At 36.9% G+C, this 16,755-nt stretch overlaps 2 protein-coding genes across 8 annotated transcripts; one reads left to right on the top strand and one right to left on the bottom strand.

Annotated features, from left to right (window-relative positions):
• Positions 1-89: 89 nt before the first annotated feature.
• On the bottom strand, positions 90-3,315 carry LOC112295080 (uncharacterized). Its single transcript, XM_024546242.3, has 4 exons — positions 2,609-3,315; positions 2,303-2,422; positions 1,909-2,167; positions 90-1,796 (listed from the first exon to the last, which is right to left on the bottom strand). The coding sequence occupies exons 1-4, from the start codon at positions 2,830-2,832 to the stop codon at positions 588-590; spliced, it is 1,812 nt and encodes a 603-aa protein (XP_024402010.1). The 5' UTR covers positions 2,833-3,315; the 3' UTR covers positions 90-587.
• Positions 3,316-8,516: 5,201 nt separating this feature from the next.
• LOC112295624 (protein DWD HYPERSENSITIVE TO UV-B 1) lies at positions 8,517-16,489 on the top strand. Of its 7 annotated transcripts, XR_016498396.1 has the most exons (17): positions 8,848-8,985; positions 9,618-9,741; positions 10,136-10,202; positions 10,542-10,596; positions 10,718-10,971; positions 11,119-11,479; positions 11,675-11,881; positions 11,993-12,727; positions 12,852-13,226; positions 13,333-13,860; positions 14,136-14,330; positions 14,608-14,664; positions 15,037-15,099; positions 15,258-15,348; positions 15,545-15,621; positions 15,856-16,013; positions 16,308-16,489. XR_016498396.1 is itself a non-coding variant. In XM_090244474.1 (13 exons), the coding sequence occupies exons 2-13, from the start codon at positions 9,775-9,777 to the stop codon at positions 15,339-15,341; spliced, it is 3,006 nt and encodes a 1,001-aa protein (XP_090100600.1). In that variant the 5' UTR covers positions 8,517-8,985; positions 9,606-9,774; the 3' UTR covers positions 15,342-15,521. The 7 variants fall into 7 exon arrangements, 2 of the variants coding, with proteins under 2 accessions (XP_090100600.1, XP_024403219.1); XR_016498395.1 differs by lacking the exon at positions 10,542-10,596 and having other exon boundaries at positions 8,517-8,985; positions 9,606-9,854; XR_002973691.3 differs by lacking the exon at positions 10,542-10,596 and having other exon boundaries at positions 8,517-8,985; positions 9,606-9,854; positions 15,258-15,375.
• Positions 16,490-16,755: the final 266 nt, after the last annotated feature.

Below are 16,755 nucleotides of genomic sequence, written 5' to 3'. Positions count from 1 at the left end.
TTGATATTTATTGAAACAAGAAGATCTATGCGTGTCTGTTTAATATCAGTCTGGCATGGCCCGTCGGAGATGGTCAGAGGAAGCGGACATTCTCAAATTAAATGGCTTAAAACTTGAGCCAAACTTTGTTTGGTGTGTTGATATTTGTCATGACATTGATTGTTTGTCATTAGACAATCTGCTATACAATCTTGAGGCACAAGTGCTTCGACAAGTTTGGAGATCAAACCTGATTTACAAAAATAATTGATATAATTGTACAACCTAACTCCCACTAACTTGAAAGCGGTACCGGTTAATACTAATCTCGCACAATCTTCTTCTCACGCGACATGAAATGGAAGATCCCCAAGGCCAATGGGACGAGGGGAGAGAGAGACCCTCATCACCAGGATGATAAAATTTCTTTGGCGGGTATCCAATTAGTGATATACCTACGGAGGCCTCCTCAGTCGCTCATGCACATCTCTCCTGTCGGTAATCTTTATGTGGTACAAGACCTCGGGTGTGGCATAAGTTCGGCTAGAATCGATCACCAATGGCTTGCTCGGAGAAGCAGCACTTTTCAAATTGAACCTGTCACGTCTTCACAAGCCCGAGCCAAATAAAGGTCCTAAGTTCAGTTTTGTATGTTTTATCGCAACCTTTCTCCCGAATTTTAATGCCCTGGATGGAATCACAGGAGTGGAAGGGACATCCATGTAAGGCTCGCTGGGACAAGGCGAAGTGAACAGAGCTGCCTTCAGGGATCCAGTTACAGCTGAAATTTTTGAGTCATCCTCAGGGGAGTTGAACTTCAGGGATCGTACAGAGGAAGCATGCTTCATGGGCGCAGCATCAGGCGACTGGAATTCTTCTTGGTCAGCATGGTAGGAAACATAAACAGAACCGTCTCCACGTTCAGATTTAAGCGGAGTGCCAGGAGTGTAACAATACTTGGACGACTTCATCGAAGTCCTAGAAGACTTCACTGGAGTCTTGAGTCCATCGCATTCCCCCTCGATCAGGGAACATTGATCGACGGCATTTGACGTCCGTGCTGGTGCTCTTAAATCCCACTCAACAGAGACCTCCTCGCGCATGGAAGGCTTTGCTGGTGTGCTGAAAAGACTATTTGAAGCATATGAACTCTGGTTCACGATAGAGAAATGAGGTCGCTTTTTGGCACTCTTGTACACGGCCGTTGAGGACCGTTGAGGGGTTCGAAATGTCTGGACAGGTTTTATTGGTGTTTGGAGCTCTTCAGGTTGCACGATCTCAAGCTCCTCCTCTGGGAGAACATGATGACATTTAACTGGTTCGAGTTCCACCGACGAGCTAGGAGCGTCGGTAGCGAGGGCGACATTGGCACAATCCTCACTGGCTGACACAGTTTCTGATAGGCTACGTGAAATGGAGAAGAAAGGTCTGAAAGAAGGCGTGAAATGCGATGTTCCCAGCGGCAACTCCGCCCCATTATGGACATCTCTGTGGGTTGTCCTGTTGATGGGCATCGGGAGGACATTACTCGACAATCTTGAACATGCTGACGAGACCTCTGCAAGCCTCTCATTAGAAATAAAAGAGCCAGCCGGTTTGACTGACTTAATAGAGAAACTGGGTTTGAAGGGTTTCGAGAAGTGCATAGAGCTAGCTAATAGTATTTCCGAGTCCGACAGCTTCACCCTATGTGGAGCAGTGTTAATTCTCATGGCAATGCATGTAGTCACAGCAGGCATTACAGAGTAGGCCCCCTTTGAAGCTGAGTTTTCACTGAATATAAGTTGAGGCAACGGGTGTTCGGGCACATCATCCTCCTGAAAGCAAAAACCAAGTCCTGAGTACATCATGAGGTTTTAAGAATTCACAACCTTATACGACAACCACCATGGGGCAAACGAGGTGGACCAGGATTCAGATATTGAATACCTCAGAATGAATGGAGGCGAATTTCGATAATCGGACACGAAATACACGTCTTCGCTGCACAGCCTCAATTTTAGGTTTCTTGGTAGAGCACCCTAATGTACTTGGTAGGACCTCTGCTTCGGCAGGTAGTGGCAGCAGAGAGATCTTCATCTCATATTTCTTGTTGTGAGAATTTTGTTCGTGTGGGTGCACATATTCAAGGTCAATGGCTTCGGGAAGAATATGCTTAATCTGCGCCAAACGCCTCTGCAGAAAGCACCTGCAAAGACAGTTTCGTATTCAAATTTGTGAAATGAACCAAAATGGAACAGGAGGAATATTAATTCATAAATAGCACGCAAGTTCGCACATAACAAAGTCCTGTGTACATGGGAGTGCAGAGGGCGTGCTGTACCTCTTCGTGTTGGCTTCGATCGTGGAACAGACAGCCTGGAAAGAGCAGAGTTGTCGACGAATGTCGAGAAAACTAATGGCCGCTTCCAAGTCATCGTATAAGGATTCCAACAGAGCATATCTGCACAATCAGGTGTCAGCCTCGATTACTCATCTGGTACTTATGGATACACCTGCAAATACATCACCATTTCAAATTGTCCATACATTCGTCATTGACCTAATTATACTGTGAAGAGTATGCATTTGCACTCTGAAGAATACAACATATGTCCCACCAATAATCAGATCAGGCGAGCGGTCTTACTTCTTAGGAAGCTGAGCAGGGGCTTCCTCTAGGGAAGCAAGATACACATCCGCTGGTGTGTCATTCTCTCGCTTACGGAAACCAACGACTCCATTATTACCCACAGGCTTAACACTGGAAAAGTTGGGCTTTCTACTTCTGAAACCCAACATTCCTCGGTCAGCCATTTCACTGTCTTCAAAAACAGGAGATTGCTTCTGCAAGATCCCATCTATGGAAGACATTGTGCTGTATCTTGCGAGCCCCAACAGCACAGAACACTACGACACAGGAGCTCTAAACTCCTTCAACACCAGGCAACACAAGGATAAGACGCCATCATAGAGTCTAGCAGGGTCGGAGAACTACAATATCAGTACTGCTCCTTAATTCACATCGGCTGTCAGTTCTCCCAGCACGACGGCGAGAACACCAAAATCCCCTCAACTTATAAAAATGTTTTACACATTGTCTTGAATTTCTGTAGGTCGATCCCTTACTCGACCTCTCGCGCTCTCTTCCACTCGTGTAAATGCGTTCGTTGCTGCAATAAGAGAAAACCCAACAAACTCTGATCGTCTGCGGCGACAATACAACTGAGAGTAAACGAAACGAGAGTCTCAGACACCCAATCCAAGCTGAGGCAGGAGGAGGAAGGGGGGATGACGTGAAGGCGGGAGATAGCAAGAAATGGCGCGAGAGAGGCCGAGAAGATGAGTAACATGAGGGCACTTCCAGCTACTTGAGTGGCGGGAACGGACCGAAACTGGCGGGAAGGGTGTGCAGTGGGATCCAAGGGAGCTTCGATGGATGAGATCTAATCCTTTACATCACTACAGGTTTTCCCGGTTCCTAGACGGGCCACTGATGGAGCTTCGCGCCATAAATGGCCAGCTCCGTTGAAACGTTCGTTTGCAGAACGAGGGTAAAACACACCACGTCTGCTCACAATTCAAAGCTCTAAGGACAGCAATAGATAGATCTAATGAATGATATCACCAAGAGAGAAAAAAAAAAATTGTTGTGTGAATACTAATATACTGAGCAGATTAACTGGAAATCCAATGATTTTTCGAGGCTACGTCGAGAAAGAGTCTTAGCTCGTGTAATCAAATACCCAGTCAATGGGATCTCATGGCAATGGATTTGTCCAGACCCAGCTTGTCCTCTTCATAATTCTCCGAGGTGATTGTCTCAGTTTGAATTCATTCTATTTACAAACAATGCAAATAATATTCTGAATACTACCAAAATGCAATAGATGATGCAGTGCTTCCAGCCCGTTTCTCTCAAGATCTGAGTTTATAGATCGAACTCAGACTGAAGCTTTTCAATTAGTCCCTAAAATTCACAAACAGCGGGGGGGGGGGGGGGGATGAAACTCTCAATTTCGAGTGGCTTCATTTATAAATGAATGCTTCAAAACTGGATAGTTTCACCTGCAGTTTCACATAATTTTGCTAATAAGGGCACACCTTCAAAGATGGCTATAAAGGAATAGGTACTCAGCTTGTACCTAGTATTGGATGAAAAGCAAACCTAAATGGCTCCTTAGACCAAAACATTTTGCAGACCAGGATGAGAAATGCTTATAATGAACAGAATAATAGCTAGAATGGCAAACACGACTCAATTTGTTCAGCATGCTAAACAAATTCTTGTACAAAACTTGGCCCTTGCTGTTACACAACACAAGCATTCTGATAGCATGCATATAAGCATTAATTCTACCACATGCTTGCAGAACTAGATGTAGTTGGCTTGCACATGTTAGAATGCCTGTGCAACTTTACTGTCCATGTCCAGTACTTAAATCTGCAACTGACAGTCATCTAATCTTTAGTAAACCTACTTAAATTGCAAAACTCAAAATTAATATATCAAACAAGTGAAAAAAAAATTTCTGTAGAGGAAAATGAAATTATTTTATTAACTCAAAATATATATTTTATGGTTGAACTATTTTTTAAATAGTAATTGGAAATATTTGTAGGTCTTTTGGATTATAAATGATTAAAAAAAGAAAACTATAATTTTTTGTATTATAAGATATTTGAATATTCATTATATTATTATTAGTACTTTATACTTCAAATTTTCAAAAAATATTAAAATAAAAAATAAAAAATTATTTAATTATACATAAAAAATAAAAAACGAACCTATAAAAAAATATATTATAATTATTTTTAAAAAATAAATAAAGTTGCAATTATTTCTTATATTATTTTAAATTTAATTTGATAATATTAACAAAAGATTTACATTTTTATGGTAATTAATAATTAATACTAAAATTTATAAATTCTCTCTATGAAATATTATATTTTTTTTATATATTTTTATTTTAAAATATCTAAATCTTATTAATAGATGCATGGATTAAATTTGATATTTTACTAAAAATATTTTTTAAATATATAAAATTATTATTAATTATATATTATAAATGGATACATTAAGAATAGCAAATCTAAAGCACTTTTTAGTTGAATTTCATTAATAAATTGCACTTGGATTCTTAATTTTTAGTACTATTAGTTAATATTAATAAACTTCTTAAAAACATTTTAATAAAAGAGATCAAATTAGCATCATAAATTATAATGTAAATAGTTATTTGAAGTAGTATACTTTTTAAAGAAACTTATACCATTTCATATTTTTATTACCAAATAATCTTTATATTGATTAATAGTAAACATAATTGATGTATTACATATATTGATTGATATATCATTATATATATATATATATATATATATATATACATAACACTCATAATGATTCTTAAATATATTATAATAATAGGTATATAATGCATTAAAAATCATATATTTATACACACACATAAAAATATTTAAACATAATGTAATATTTCAAGAGAGAATAAGTTGAATTTTTTTACAAATTTTTATGTAAATGAAAGTAAAATAAGTAATGTGTTTTTTTGTCAAAATTTAATATTGTGTTTATTGGTCTTATAAAAACACATAAAATAAACCTCTAGATACTTGTTAAAAATACAATAAATACATATATATATATACATATTTTCAAAATAATAAGGTTCTTTAAAAGTAATTTTATATTTCAAAATTTTATGTGAGAATGAAATAAAAGCTTCTTAACTAAAATTAGAACAAGTGAAAGGAATTGACAAGACTAAATTTCGCTTCAATCTTGCTTGTATGTTTATATATTTAATTTCAATATCATAAAGGAATTTGATAAGAACCTAATGACTTAAGATATATGTGTCAAATTTATGGGTTGTTTCTAAGGTCTACAGACTCAAGGAAATTTTAATAGTAATATATATATTCTTATTTCAATTCACTTTTATTTATTTAGGTAATGTTAGTAGCTATAATATTCTATATATATATATATATTCTTTTAATTTTATTTTTTTAAGAAATAATAGGAAGATCCTAATTTTCTTCATTAGTTTGTAAAAAATTATATATATATATATATATAATATTTTTAAAAAATTAAATTTATATTCTATATAAGAATAGTTGAAATGTCTTTTGACTTTTTACTCATGCTTAATGCTTGACCAGTTGGACTACCCAACTATTTGGTAATTGGTGAAGATTTCTCAAATATCTTAAACCAAAATATTAAAAATATTGATAGATGTATTGTCCACCTCCAACAACATTAAGAACCCAAACTTCTTAGTAAGATAACAATAAAATATACATTATGTCTTACTATTTATTTAAAATAAAATAAAAGTATAATTTATATCTCTTAAGAATTAATATTTTAATAATAATTTTGCAAAGATCATATCATTTATCTAGCAATATTTCAAGTAATCATTCTTAAAACATAAGTTAATTTTTTTATTTTTTTAATTGATTAAGACAAATCATAAAAGAAATTATAAAAAATATTAAAATAAATAAAGATTAAATAGTTCACTTATCTGTAAAATAATCTTGATTTTCAAAATAATTTAAATTCATTGACTTTGATTAAAATAAAAAAATCAATATAAAATCCAAAAATTTCTAATGCGTCTGCAAGAATCTTAGATGGATTTTATGTGCTCTAACTAATTTTATCTCCACCCTTTTATAAAAGATACATTTCTTCATTGTGGTGCTAAAGTGAATCTAAAACTTAGCCCATGTTATTATTTATTAATTTGAAAAATATTTAATAGTCATTATTTTTTACTTTTTATTAATATTTATTCTGCAATTTATTTTTAATAAAATCATAAAAATATATGGTGCATTATTATTGATTTAGGTGATTGCCTTTAGTATTCAATTACCATGAAGCATGGTAGATATGATGGTGGATTGATTTTGATATCATAATAAAATAACCAACTATATATATATATATAGTTATAGTTATAGTTATAATTGGTTATTTATTTAGTTAGTCAGTGATGCTTTAATAGTTGATATAAAATTAATTTTACAAATTAAACAGAAATTTAAAAATTAGATAAAAAAACTATAGCTCTTGTTACAAGGATTAAATGATATTTGTTCGGAAACTATTTATTTATTTATTTATTTATTTTGTCGTGTAAAAACTTATGCAGTAGCAAGACAATTGTCTGATATATTGAATGATATTTGAAACAGCGTCTTTAATCTTTTTTCAATACCCTATTCATGAATTTAGTTTTTCCATGAATTTAAAAATAAAGAAATAATGGCATCATAATCTTCTCATGTAACATCTTAAAGAGTAATCTTTAAAACTTTTTTGAAATTGAGGTGTTTAATTTAATATACTTTCAATTAAGAATCTTTTATTTTAATAATTAAAATTTTAAAAAAGTTTGGTTTTATTTTGACCATCATATCCACCATCTCTAAAAGTTAATTCAATAATTTAAAGTATATGTCATATATTCTATAAAATAAAATGGCTAAAACGGACTTCAAATAGATTATGATTAAAAAAACCCAAGTCGAGGTCTTCAAAGTAATCGACAACCAAAACATTTTAATGTTGTGTAAAACATATAAGATTGTGTTCAAATTCATACCTATCCAGATTAAATTAAATTTAAAATTTAAAAATTTAATATTCAGAAGATTTATAGATATATTAGAAAAATCATTTATATGATAGAAAAAGACTGATTTCAAGAAAAAGACTTTAAATATTTTATATGTTATAAAGTAACAATTATGGCGAATAATATTTGTGAAGACATGGCCAATTTCAATTTAATTCATCATATTCAATTCATTCTTAAATTTTAAAATTTGTAATATTTATTTTAAGAAGTACATAAAAAATGTAAATCTGTAATAGGGATTTTATATTGCAGTATTTAAATTTTATTTGATGCATATTAATAAATAATTTCAAATTTTTATTGATGTTGTCATTGGTAGACTCTATTTAATTTTATTTATTGATACCCAAAAATATATATTTTTTATTACATTAGAAAAAATTAAGTATTGTAATAAAATTCATCCTGTTCTATTTATTTGCTGTAAAACCTCTTATTATTCTGACAAGAATCTAAGTTAAGATATGAACAAGACAAAGAAATCAAAAAAAGAATTGTCTTAAGAAATAAAACATGATTTTTTTTGAATTTCATAGAAAAATTTGAAGTGTAATATTAGTATGAAATATGCATTACCATGCATCAAAATATTGAAAATTCAGTCAGAATCAGTTGAATTGTTGTTCTGATTCACACTCGGAGCCAAAATGCGGGATCCCGTGACGGTGTGAACAGAGTTTCGACGAACTGGACTTGTCCATTCACATTGCAGCCGTGATCTCGGAACAACTGCATATCGAATCCCGACCCGTCCTGGTCAAACTCCCGACCGAGCCCGGCCCTACCCGGCCCGGCCTACTCTCAGAGTTTACCGGAAGAACAGAGTAAATAGAAAGAAATTGCTAATTAGGGTGATTCCATCGATTCTCGGCACTTCCTTCCAATTCGCCATTAGGGTTTCCACCTCTGGATGGTGTAATTGTCGTCGCTCATGGTCGAAATTCGGTCGTGCTTTCGTTGCCTGCGTCACTCTTGCACCGCCAGTCACCATTCTGTGCCCGATTCGGGATTCAGTAGAGGGTGATGCTTTTGGGAGGAGCGGTGAGGTCAGAAATTTTTCAGATGGTGGGAAATTGGCATTTCGGTGAAGGGATTGGATTTTGTTAGGTGACGCCTTGCCTGGCATGGGGGTTGTGATGAGGTGCAGAGGTTTGGTCATTTGGTGTTAAGAGATTGAGTGTGTCGGAGAAATTGGATACGTACAGGTAGCGTTTGTGAGAGCCTCAGAATACGTACTCTTTTTAGCGGATGTGAAGGTGGGGACTATATAGTGGTTCGGAGAGCGAAATGCTGCTTCTGAATTGCTGGAATTCGACGTGAATTGCGTTTCATCCACGTAAGGCCTCTCGTGTTTTTGATCGTGAGTTCGGATTTGGATTTTGCTCATTGTGTTGTATGCAGGATTGGGATTTTGATTGTGACTTCGTTAGGAGTTAATATTTCTGCGCTTTGTTTTGTTTTGTTTTGTTTTGTTTTTTTTTTTTCAGTATAGGTTTATAAAATCGGGTTGGGCAATTTTTGGCAGTCGCTATTTCAGCACTCTTTGTTGGTTAATGGTTCATGATCTCCTTTGGTGATCGGAAACTGAAGGCTAAACAGGATACGCAGGTTTCACATAAGCAAGTAGTGGATTTGATAACTACAATTAAACTTCTTATTTGTGTTCGAGTATCGTTTGTAAGGGATACAATTGTGAAACCCTGTAGAATGTGAGAAGATATAGTTCTAGGTGAGGCATGTATATGTATTTTTATTTGGAGGGGGAGGTGTTTGCAATTTTCACAACGAGGTCCGAGCTTGGGAACAATTTTGACGATTTTAGATCCGTTCTTGGGTGTAGATAGTAGTGCTCCACCGGAGTGTGAGCTGTGACCATCTCAATTCTGATTACCCATGCGCGTTTTATTTGGTATATTTTCTGACATTGCATAGTTTATGTTATTCTTTATCATTTAGGGTTTGGTGCAGGATATGGATAGCACACCTTTGTCGCCGCTGGTGGTTGCGCTCAATTACAAGCTCGACGTTCTCGTGTCGATTTGGCTGCACCCTCCAGGAGAAGATTTTCAGTTGTGAAGAAGTTTGTGAATAGGTCTTTTTTTTTCTTCATACTGGAAGTACTTGTATGAAGGAGTCTGCGGCTGCGGATTTAATATACACGGGAGCAATGAAAACTGCTTATGATTACGATGCTCTGTATAATTGGTAGGTTCCGTAGCTTGCTTAAGGGATCGTAAAAGGCAGTTTTTGATATTATCGTAGAGATGAGTGTGCTTTTCATTTCGAGGTGACTTGCTTACGTTCAGCGACCTAGAAAATGACCATTACGTTTGTGCAAAAATCAGGATCAGCTTCAGCGGCTTTATGAATCTGTCAAATCTTCCTTAATGATGCCAGGTTTGGTTTTAGGAGTTTGCTACATGTACAACACGCGATTCTTGAATATTCCTTGAATGTGTGTTTGTGACTGGTGACTTGCTTTGCAGGTATGTCAGTGCATGCGAAAGATATGGGACGAGTCCTCACAGTTCTATCCTTTCAGTATTCGACAAGGTGAGCATGTAGTTAATGCCTCTTTACAGTTGTCATTAATGTGTAGTTGAGGGTGCAAGTAGAACAGAAAAATATTACGTGTATTTCGTTGTAAACAACTTTGTTTTTATTACAGCCAATATTAGTAAGTATTATTTTATTTTATTTTAATTTTCTTTGTTCTGTAGGTGCATTATCTTCATATCTATGCGGGATGAAAAATGTCCTGAAGTAGTACTAGCAATTATATGATCATTTTTTTCATGAAGAGTCAGATATTTTTCATAGTTGAGGGTGTTACAGCATAATATAATTTACTGTAGTATTTCTACTAATTTTAGTTAGGGCTGTCCAATTTAGGTAGTGGGACATCAAAAGCAGCTTCTATGGTTTTCAACTTGGTTGTTTCTGACACGTAAGAGAAATGCTTGTCCATTCACCTTTTCGATCATGCAAAATGGGTTTAATTCTGCTTGGTTCTTTGGGATTTATGGATATGCTTACTTGCTAGTTTTGTCTGCACACTTGTATGTCAGGTTCGAAATCAGCATACGAAGGAGGACCGAACCCTTACGATTCCCTTGGATCAGATTCCGAATAATGACATCGAGCCTCTTATGGAGATGTTGTCAGCAGTCGAAACTTCAGACCTAGACGCAATTGATATCGTGTATAGCAACTCAGTGTCAAATCTGAGATGGTCACGGGTGGTTCACGTCATGCGAGCTGCTGGCTCCAAGCTCCGAAATGCAGACCTAAGAGACAATGTTTTTGGACGCGAAGCTGTTAGGTTTGTGACTTTATACTTGCTTTGACATCGTGAATCCCTTACCTAGTGTCAAATATTTTGTGCTTAATAATTTTTAACATGAGTGAAGTAAAAACTCTTATATGATGTTTTGTTGTTCTTTTAAGTGCTTTACGTGTTTGTTTGCAGGGAGCTTTTTCATGGTGGAATCAACTGTCAGAGTATGGATGTTAGTTTCTCACGCATTCGCAAAATGGAAATGTCAGGACATTTTCCCAACTTACATACCTTGAACCTTGACTACTGCTTCTCAGTGACCTGCTTACCTGAAGGGTGCTTTGGTGCTATGCCTAAGCTGGCAAAGCTCTCTATGTGTGGCACCAGCGTCATGAACTTGTGGACAACTAGTGTCGCTTTACGTAAGCTTGTAGCTTTGAGAGAGCTCCGATTCCAAAAGTGTCTGTGTTGTCAAGGCACAGGTCAGTGTGCAGCTCTAGCAGCTTGTCCGCAAAGTGATGGTATTGGTGGGCGGAAGGGGCGTTTATACCAGGTTTGGTGTTTCGTATAGTACATCGTCTCTAATGAGATAGAGCAGGCTCTGCTATTTATTTTTATTTATTTATTTATTTAATTCAGTTTTTATCGTGTAGCTAAAGATTAGCTTCGATGGGATGTTTGTGCGTTGGTTGCAAATCTAGCTGAAGTTGAATTTTGAAACAAGATTGGAGTTTGCTCTTGTGAACAGGGTGGTGCGGAGAGGAATCAGCCCAGGCAGTGGGTACCTCCACCCGACAGGAGTGGAGAAGCTTACGAATCGTCTGGTTCTGTTCTTTCCGACCTTTCAGGAAGTGAGGATGATTCAGATCACCTATTTAGATATCCAGAGTCAGATGATAATCAGGGATCTGGCAACTCGAGTGTGGAATCAGCTGAAGACAGTGATACTGAGCAGGTCAGGGTTTGATGATCTGAAGTGATTGTACTCTTTTTCGAAGATAATGTTACTTAATTGGAAGCAGTTTGATTTATTTATTATTTATTATCAACTTGGATTTGTTTACAGGCTGCACCAAGGGAAAGCCAGGTCATGGATGTTGTAAGAGGTGATGATCCAGCCTACCCTACTCTTATGCGAGGAAGTGGTGAGGATCAAGGCGACCCAGAGAGTGAACACACCATTGTAGATGAAGAGCTTCCGTTAGTCGCTGAGCAACTTGTAGCATCAAACCAAGAGGCTCACGAGGAAGATCACGTCAGAGATGGGATATCGGATCTTCTTGACTTGGTCGATTCTTGCACACTGCCTGACTCAAGGGCCCCATTTGGTGGAATTCTGTCTAATACTTCTATTAGTGAAGGATTATGTCAGTTGGAAACTGATGATGCTGAAATATCAATGTTAGAGGCTCTCGAGAGGGTTGTTGCTCGAAAGACTCACCTCAGTATTAGAGGATCAGCTAGCCAGATTGAAGAGTCTAATCAGGAAATCACTTTAAGACGAAGTGAAGGCAGTGGTGAACGAGCTAGCGAGCGGGAGGCAGAAAGAGCAGAAGACAATGGAGACGGGCCCTATCCGATGGCGATTCCAGGATCAAATGCTTGGCCCGGTGCTCGTCCCGCATCACCTATATGCTACGAAAAGAACTACCGGGAATTTTTGATCAATATGCTTCCAGGTCTTCAAGTACTGGACAACATGGCTATAACCGAGAATGAAAGGGAAAAAGCTCGTTATGTGTATGAACAGCGATTTGAACCTGTAGCAAATAATCGAAGGGTAATGGAGAATTTACTTCAGGTACTGAAACCGTACGTAGGATTAGAAGCTCAGAAAGAAACAGTTAATAATTCTCAGCTTTCTACTTCTTGCGAGAGTGTGATACCTAGTACTGTTTGTCCTGAATATCTCTGTTACTTTGCAGGTCATCAATCGACGAGAAGTGGGTGGTTTTGGTATTAGAGCTGGTCGTGGTAGTAAGTTAATTCACGTAAATAATGAGAGGAGTTCCGATGCATATACCCGCTCTCTTTCCGCTGCCAAACTCGGATCTAATGCATGGCCTACGATGAAGACCATCTGTCGGTTTAAGAAACCAAGTTTAGATGGTGGTAGACGATGTCGACCTCGCCAGTTTGAGTATCATCCTACAGAGCCAAGTTACATGGTTTTTGGAACACTTCAAGGAGAGGTGGTGGTTATCAATCATGAGAGTGACAAGGTCGTGGGATACGTACAATCCATTGGTGCTCCACACAGTATTCTTGGGCTCTGTTGGTTGAACAAGGATCCAAACAAGGTACACTTTGCAGCTCTTATGTGCTCCTTTACAAAATGTTCTTTCTGTATTGAAGTGCATATGTAATTGTTCTTATCAACTTCATTTCCCTAATCGTCCTGTGCAGCTGATTGCTGGATCAGACAATGGATGCATTCAACTTTATGATGTTAACCACATGCGAGCCTCTGAGATTTCGTCTGAGAGACGCGTTTCCAGTATATATCAACACCAAAGTAATGGACGTTGGGGTCGGCAATCTAACTCTGGGAACATTGGCGGTAGAAATGGGAGGAGTCCCACAATTTACACTTACGATGATTTTGAGCAGTTAACGTCTGTTCACATAAACTCAAGTGATGACTATTTTGTGGCAAGTGGATATTCCAATCATGTTGGTCTTTACGATCTTCGCACTGGCACGCGAATGCAAATCTTTCGTGATCTGCATAAAGAGCATATCAACGTGGTGAAGTTTGCAAACCATTCACCCCAAATATTTGCGACTTCGTCATTCGACAAGGAGATTAAGATGTGGGATTTAAGACAGAGAATCATGCAGCCTATCTACACTGTTAGAAGTAATCGAGGCAATGTAATGGTTTGTTTTTCACGCGACGACCACTACCTTCTTTCATCAGCTGTTGATAATGAGGTAAGCTTGTCGATTTAAGCTTATGCTTTGAGTTTGCTGAAATTGTATTACTGAAAATGCTTTTTCCGGTGGGAATTCATTCATAGAAATGATTCGCAAGCTGTATGTTCATTTTGAAGGCCAATATGGACCCTTCAGAACCGGAGCATGTAGTAGTTGTCCCACCTCATAAGGATCTAAGCGTTTAGCATGATTTTTTTCTTTATTCTTTTTTCTTTCCTTCCAATGTTGTTCTGAGCACTTCGAGTAATTATGATATTTAATCATTACTTCAGGTAAGGCAACATCTCGCAGTGGATGGTAGACTCCACATGAAGTTTGACATTACTCCAATGGGCAGTAGTCAAAATTACACTCGCTCTTATTATCTCAATGGTCGTGACTACATCATAAGTGGCAGCTGTGAAGAGAATGTCGTCCGTGTCTGTTGTGCTCAAACTGGCAGGCGGCTTCGGGATCTAACAGTGGAGGTAAAATTCTTATTCAGCATTATGCTATCATTAAGTTATAAATTCTAAAGATACTAATCAAGATAACCAAGAATGGTTTTCACTCGAAAACACAGATATAGTAGCTAATCTATTTATTTCTCGAAGTATGCGAAATTTTATTTTATTATGTTTGCGTTCATAATACCCTTGGATGCAATAATTTTTCTGAATTTTTTCAAATCTTTCTCTGACTTTCATCATATATGAGAATACGAATCCCTTTAGATGCGGTTAATGTGAGCCATTCATGTTGCAGGGCCGAGGTTTGAGAAATTCCTTGTACGTACAATCACTACGGGGTGATCCATTCAAGGTGAGCATATCTGTTCTGCGCTACTCTGGCCTTTTTTTTTGTTTTTTGTTTTTTGTTTTTTGTTTTTTGTTTTGGTTTTTTTTTGTTTTTTTTTCCGTATGTTTGTGCGTGTTCTTTTCTTTCACTCTCGACTCTTATGATCTATCTAAATATTTTCTCCCGTTTTCTCTTCTTTTTAAGATATCCGTGCAAGTAGTTTAACTTAATTAAGTTTGGAACGCATGCCCATACGTTTATTTTTTATAAAGTTAGATATTTTTATTTGCCATAATCCTTCATTTGGATATAGCATAGATGAAACACTGAAATCCTCTTTATGGGATCAGGCGGGTCCACTACGACACTAAAACAAATTTCACTGGTTAATTTCAGGATTTTCACTTCTGTATGCTCGTGGCTTACAATCATCCCCATTCAAGATCAGAGATTATCAAGGTATTGTTATATAGTAGTGTAAAATTTGTCGTGGTAACTTGTTTATGCAATTTTCAGCCATTGTTGCAACCTGCTCTGTTTTTTGGTCATAAATATATCTCGAGTCGATTTATTGTGATGTCTGGAACACTCACCTTGAGTATTTCGTTACGCGTCAGGTAAACTTGCTTGGAGAAGATCACCAGGGAGAGGATCATGAATTTCAACGTCAATACATTCCTCTCACTGGCATGGGCGCTTGAGGACCAGGTGCACTTGAGTTTGCATATTTACATGGTCAGAAATCGTCCAATCATAGGTGCTAGACGTGGTTTCCAGGCTTTGCTTAGTGCTTAATTAGTGCGTAAAGCTAGTATGTGAAATATTATTTCTTTTGTAAATCACCACACCATTGTACTCTTTATTAAATAATTTTGGTGATCCATTGGTTTGCATGGCTTTACAGGGTTACCTGTCTATTATATTTTCACTGATCAACCTCTTTGGACGGTGTGACTAGTTACTGAATGTACAGAAGATATGGTACGAAGTCAAGAGTCATTTTGTTTCGGCACATGAAACTAAAAAGGATTTTGTCTTGGCAAATTTCTCTTCATTGAGTCCAGAATCATGTTTTCTTTTCGAATTCTACGTTTTGTTTTCACCAAATTCTCAATTGAGAGCTTGTAGTCTCACATCCGCTTACGATTGGTGTCCTCGACTGAACTGTTGTGAAGTTTGAAATTTCCTTACTGTACGATTGTCAACTGAGAGCAGGTTTACAGCAAGTGGTGATTCTGTAATTATAGAGGTTTGCTTCGAATTATATATAGTGGGATATACTGGCGTGTCTTCAACTCGACATTGAAATCAGCTGCGCTCTTCGTGGCTTATGGCTTATTGTAGAAGGAGCTCAACACAAGGCTCTCTTTCAGGTAGTATCAGGGCCCTTATCACTTGGTTCTGTTTTTCTAGCTTTCTGGCATAGCCGTGTGTCCTGTTTCATACACCTTGTCCAATACTCTAATTTTTTTCTTCTAACCTAGAGTGTAGAGGTAATGCTGCTCCATTTTTGAGAGAATCAGAAACTTGTGGCTCTATATTAAAATAGAAAATCGTAGTTGATTTTGGCAGGTTGCAAGAGGTCTTTGTTTTTTTATTTTTTTCGTTTTTTTTCCCATGTCCCTGAATGTATGTATCATGTATACCTAAGTTGAATCTTGTTGCAGGAGAATTGGATTTTTTACTGCCGACATCTGTGGATCGATGGGTTTGTCGAGACTAGTTTGTGTGCACACTAGTTCGGGGTTTGTATATGAGAAGTTTTTTGTGGGCAACCACCTAGTATGCTGCATACTAGTCCTAATTGGTGTATTGGATTTCGATTTAATAAATTGTTGTCGTTATGGAACCGTTGGAGACTACATTGTCGATTTGCGAAATTTGAGGATTGACCTGCCACTATTGTCGCTGGAATCATCACGTTGCTCTTGAAGAACTTTATCTCAGGCTTTCCATCCAGCTTCAAATTACTGTTGGGGAAGGAGAAAATGATGCCGCTTTGGTTTGCCTTGATAGATTTATCTATGAGCCTTGAGGGCTATTGAGAGCTAGCATAAAATGCAATTAAACATGAAACTTTAGTAGACATTCTCCATGGTCACCCGACAGTAATGT

Source organism: Physcomitrium patens, chromosome 18 (assembly GCF_059467195.1).
Source record: "Physcomitrium patens ecotype Gransden chromosome 18, ASM5946719v1, whole genome shotgun sequence".
NCBI lineage: Eukaryota > Viridiplantae > Streptophyta > Bryopsida > Funariales > Funariaceae > Physcomitrium > Physcomitrium patens.
The sequence above is the reverse complement of the archived record's forward strand: the minus strand, read 5'-3'. Positions and strand labels throughout refer to the sequence as shown.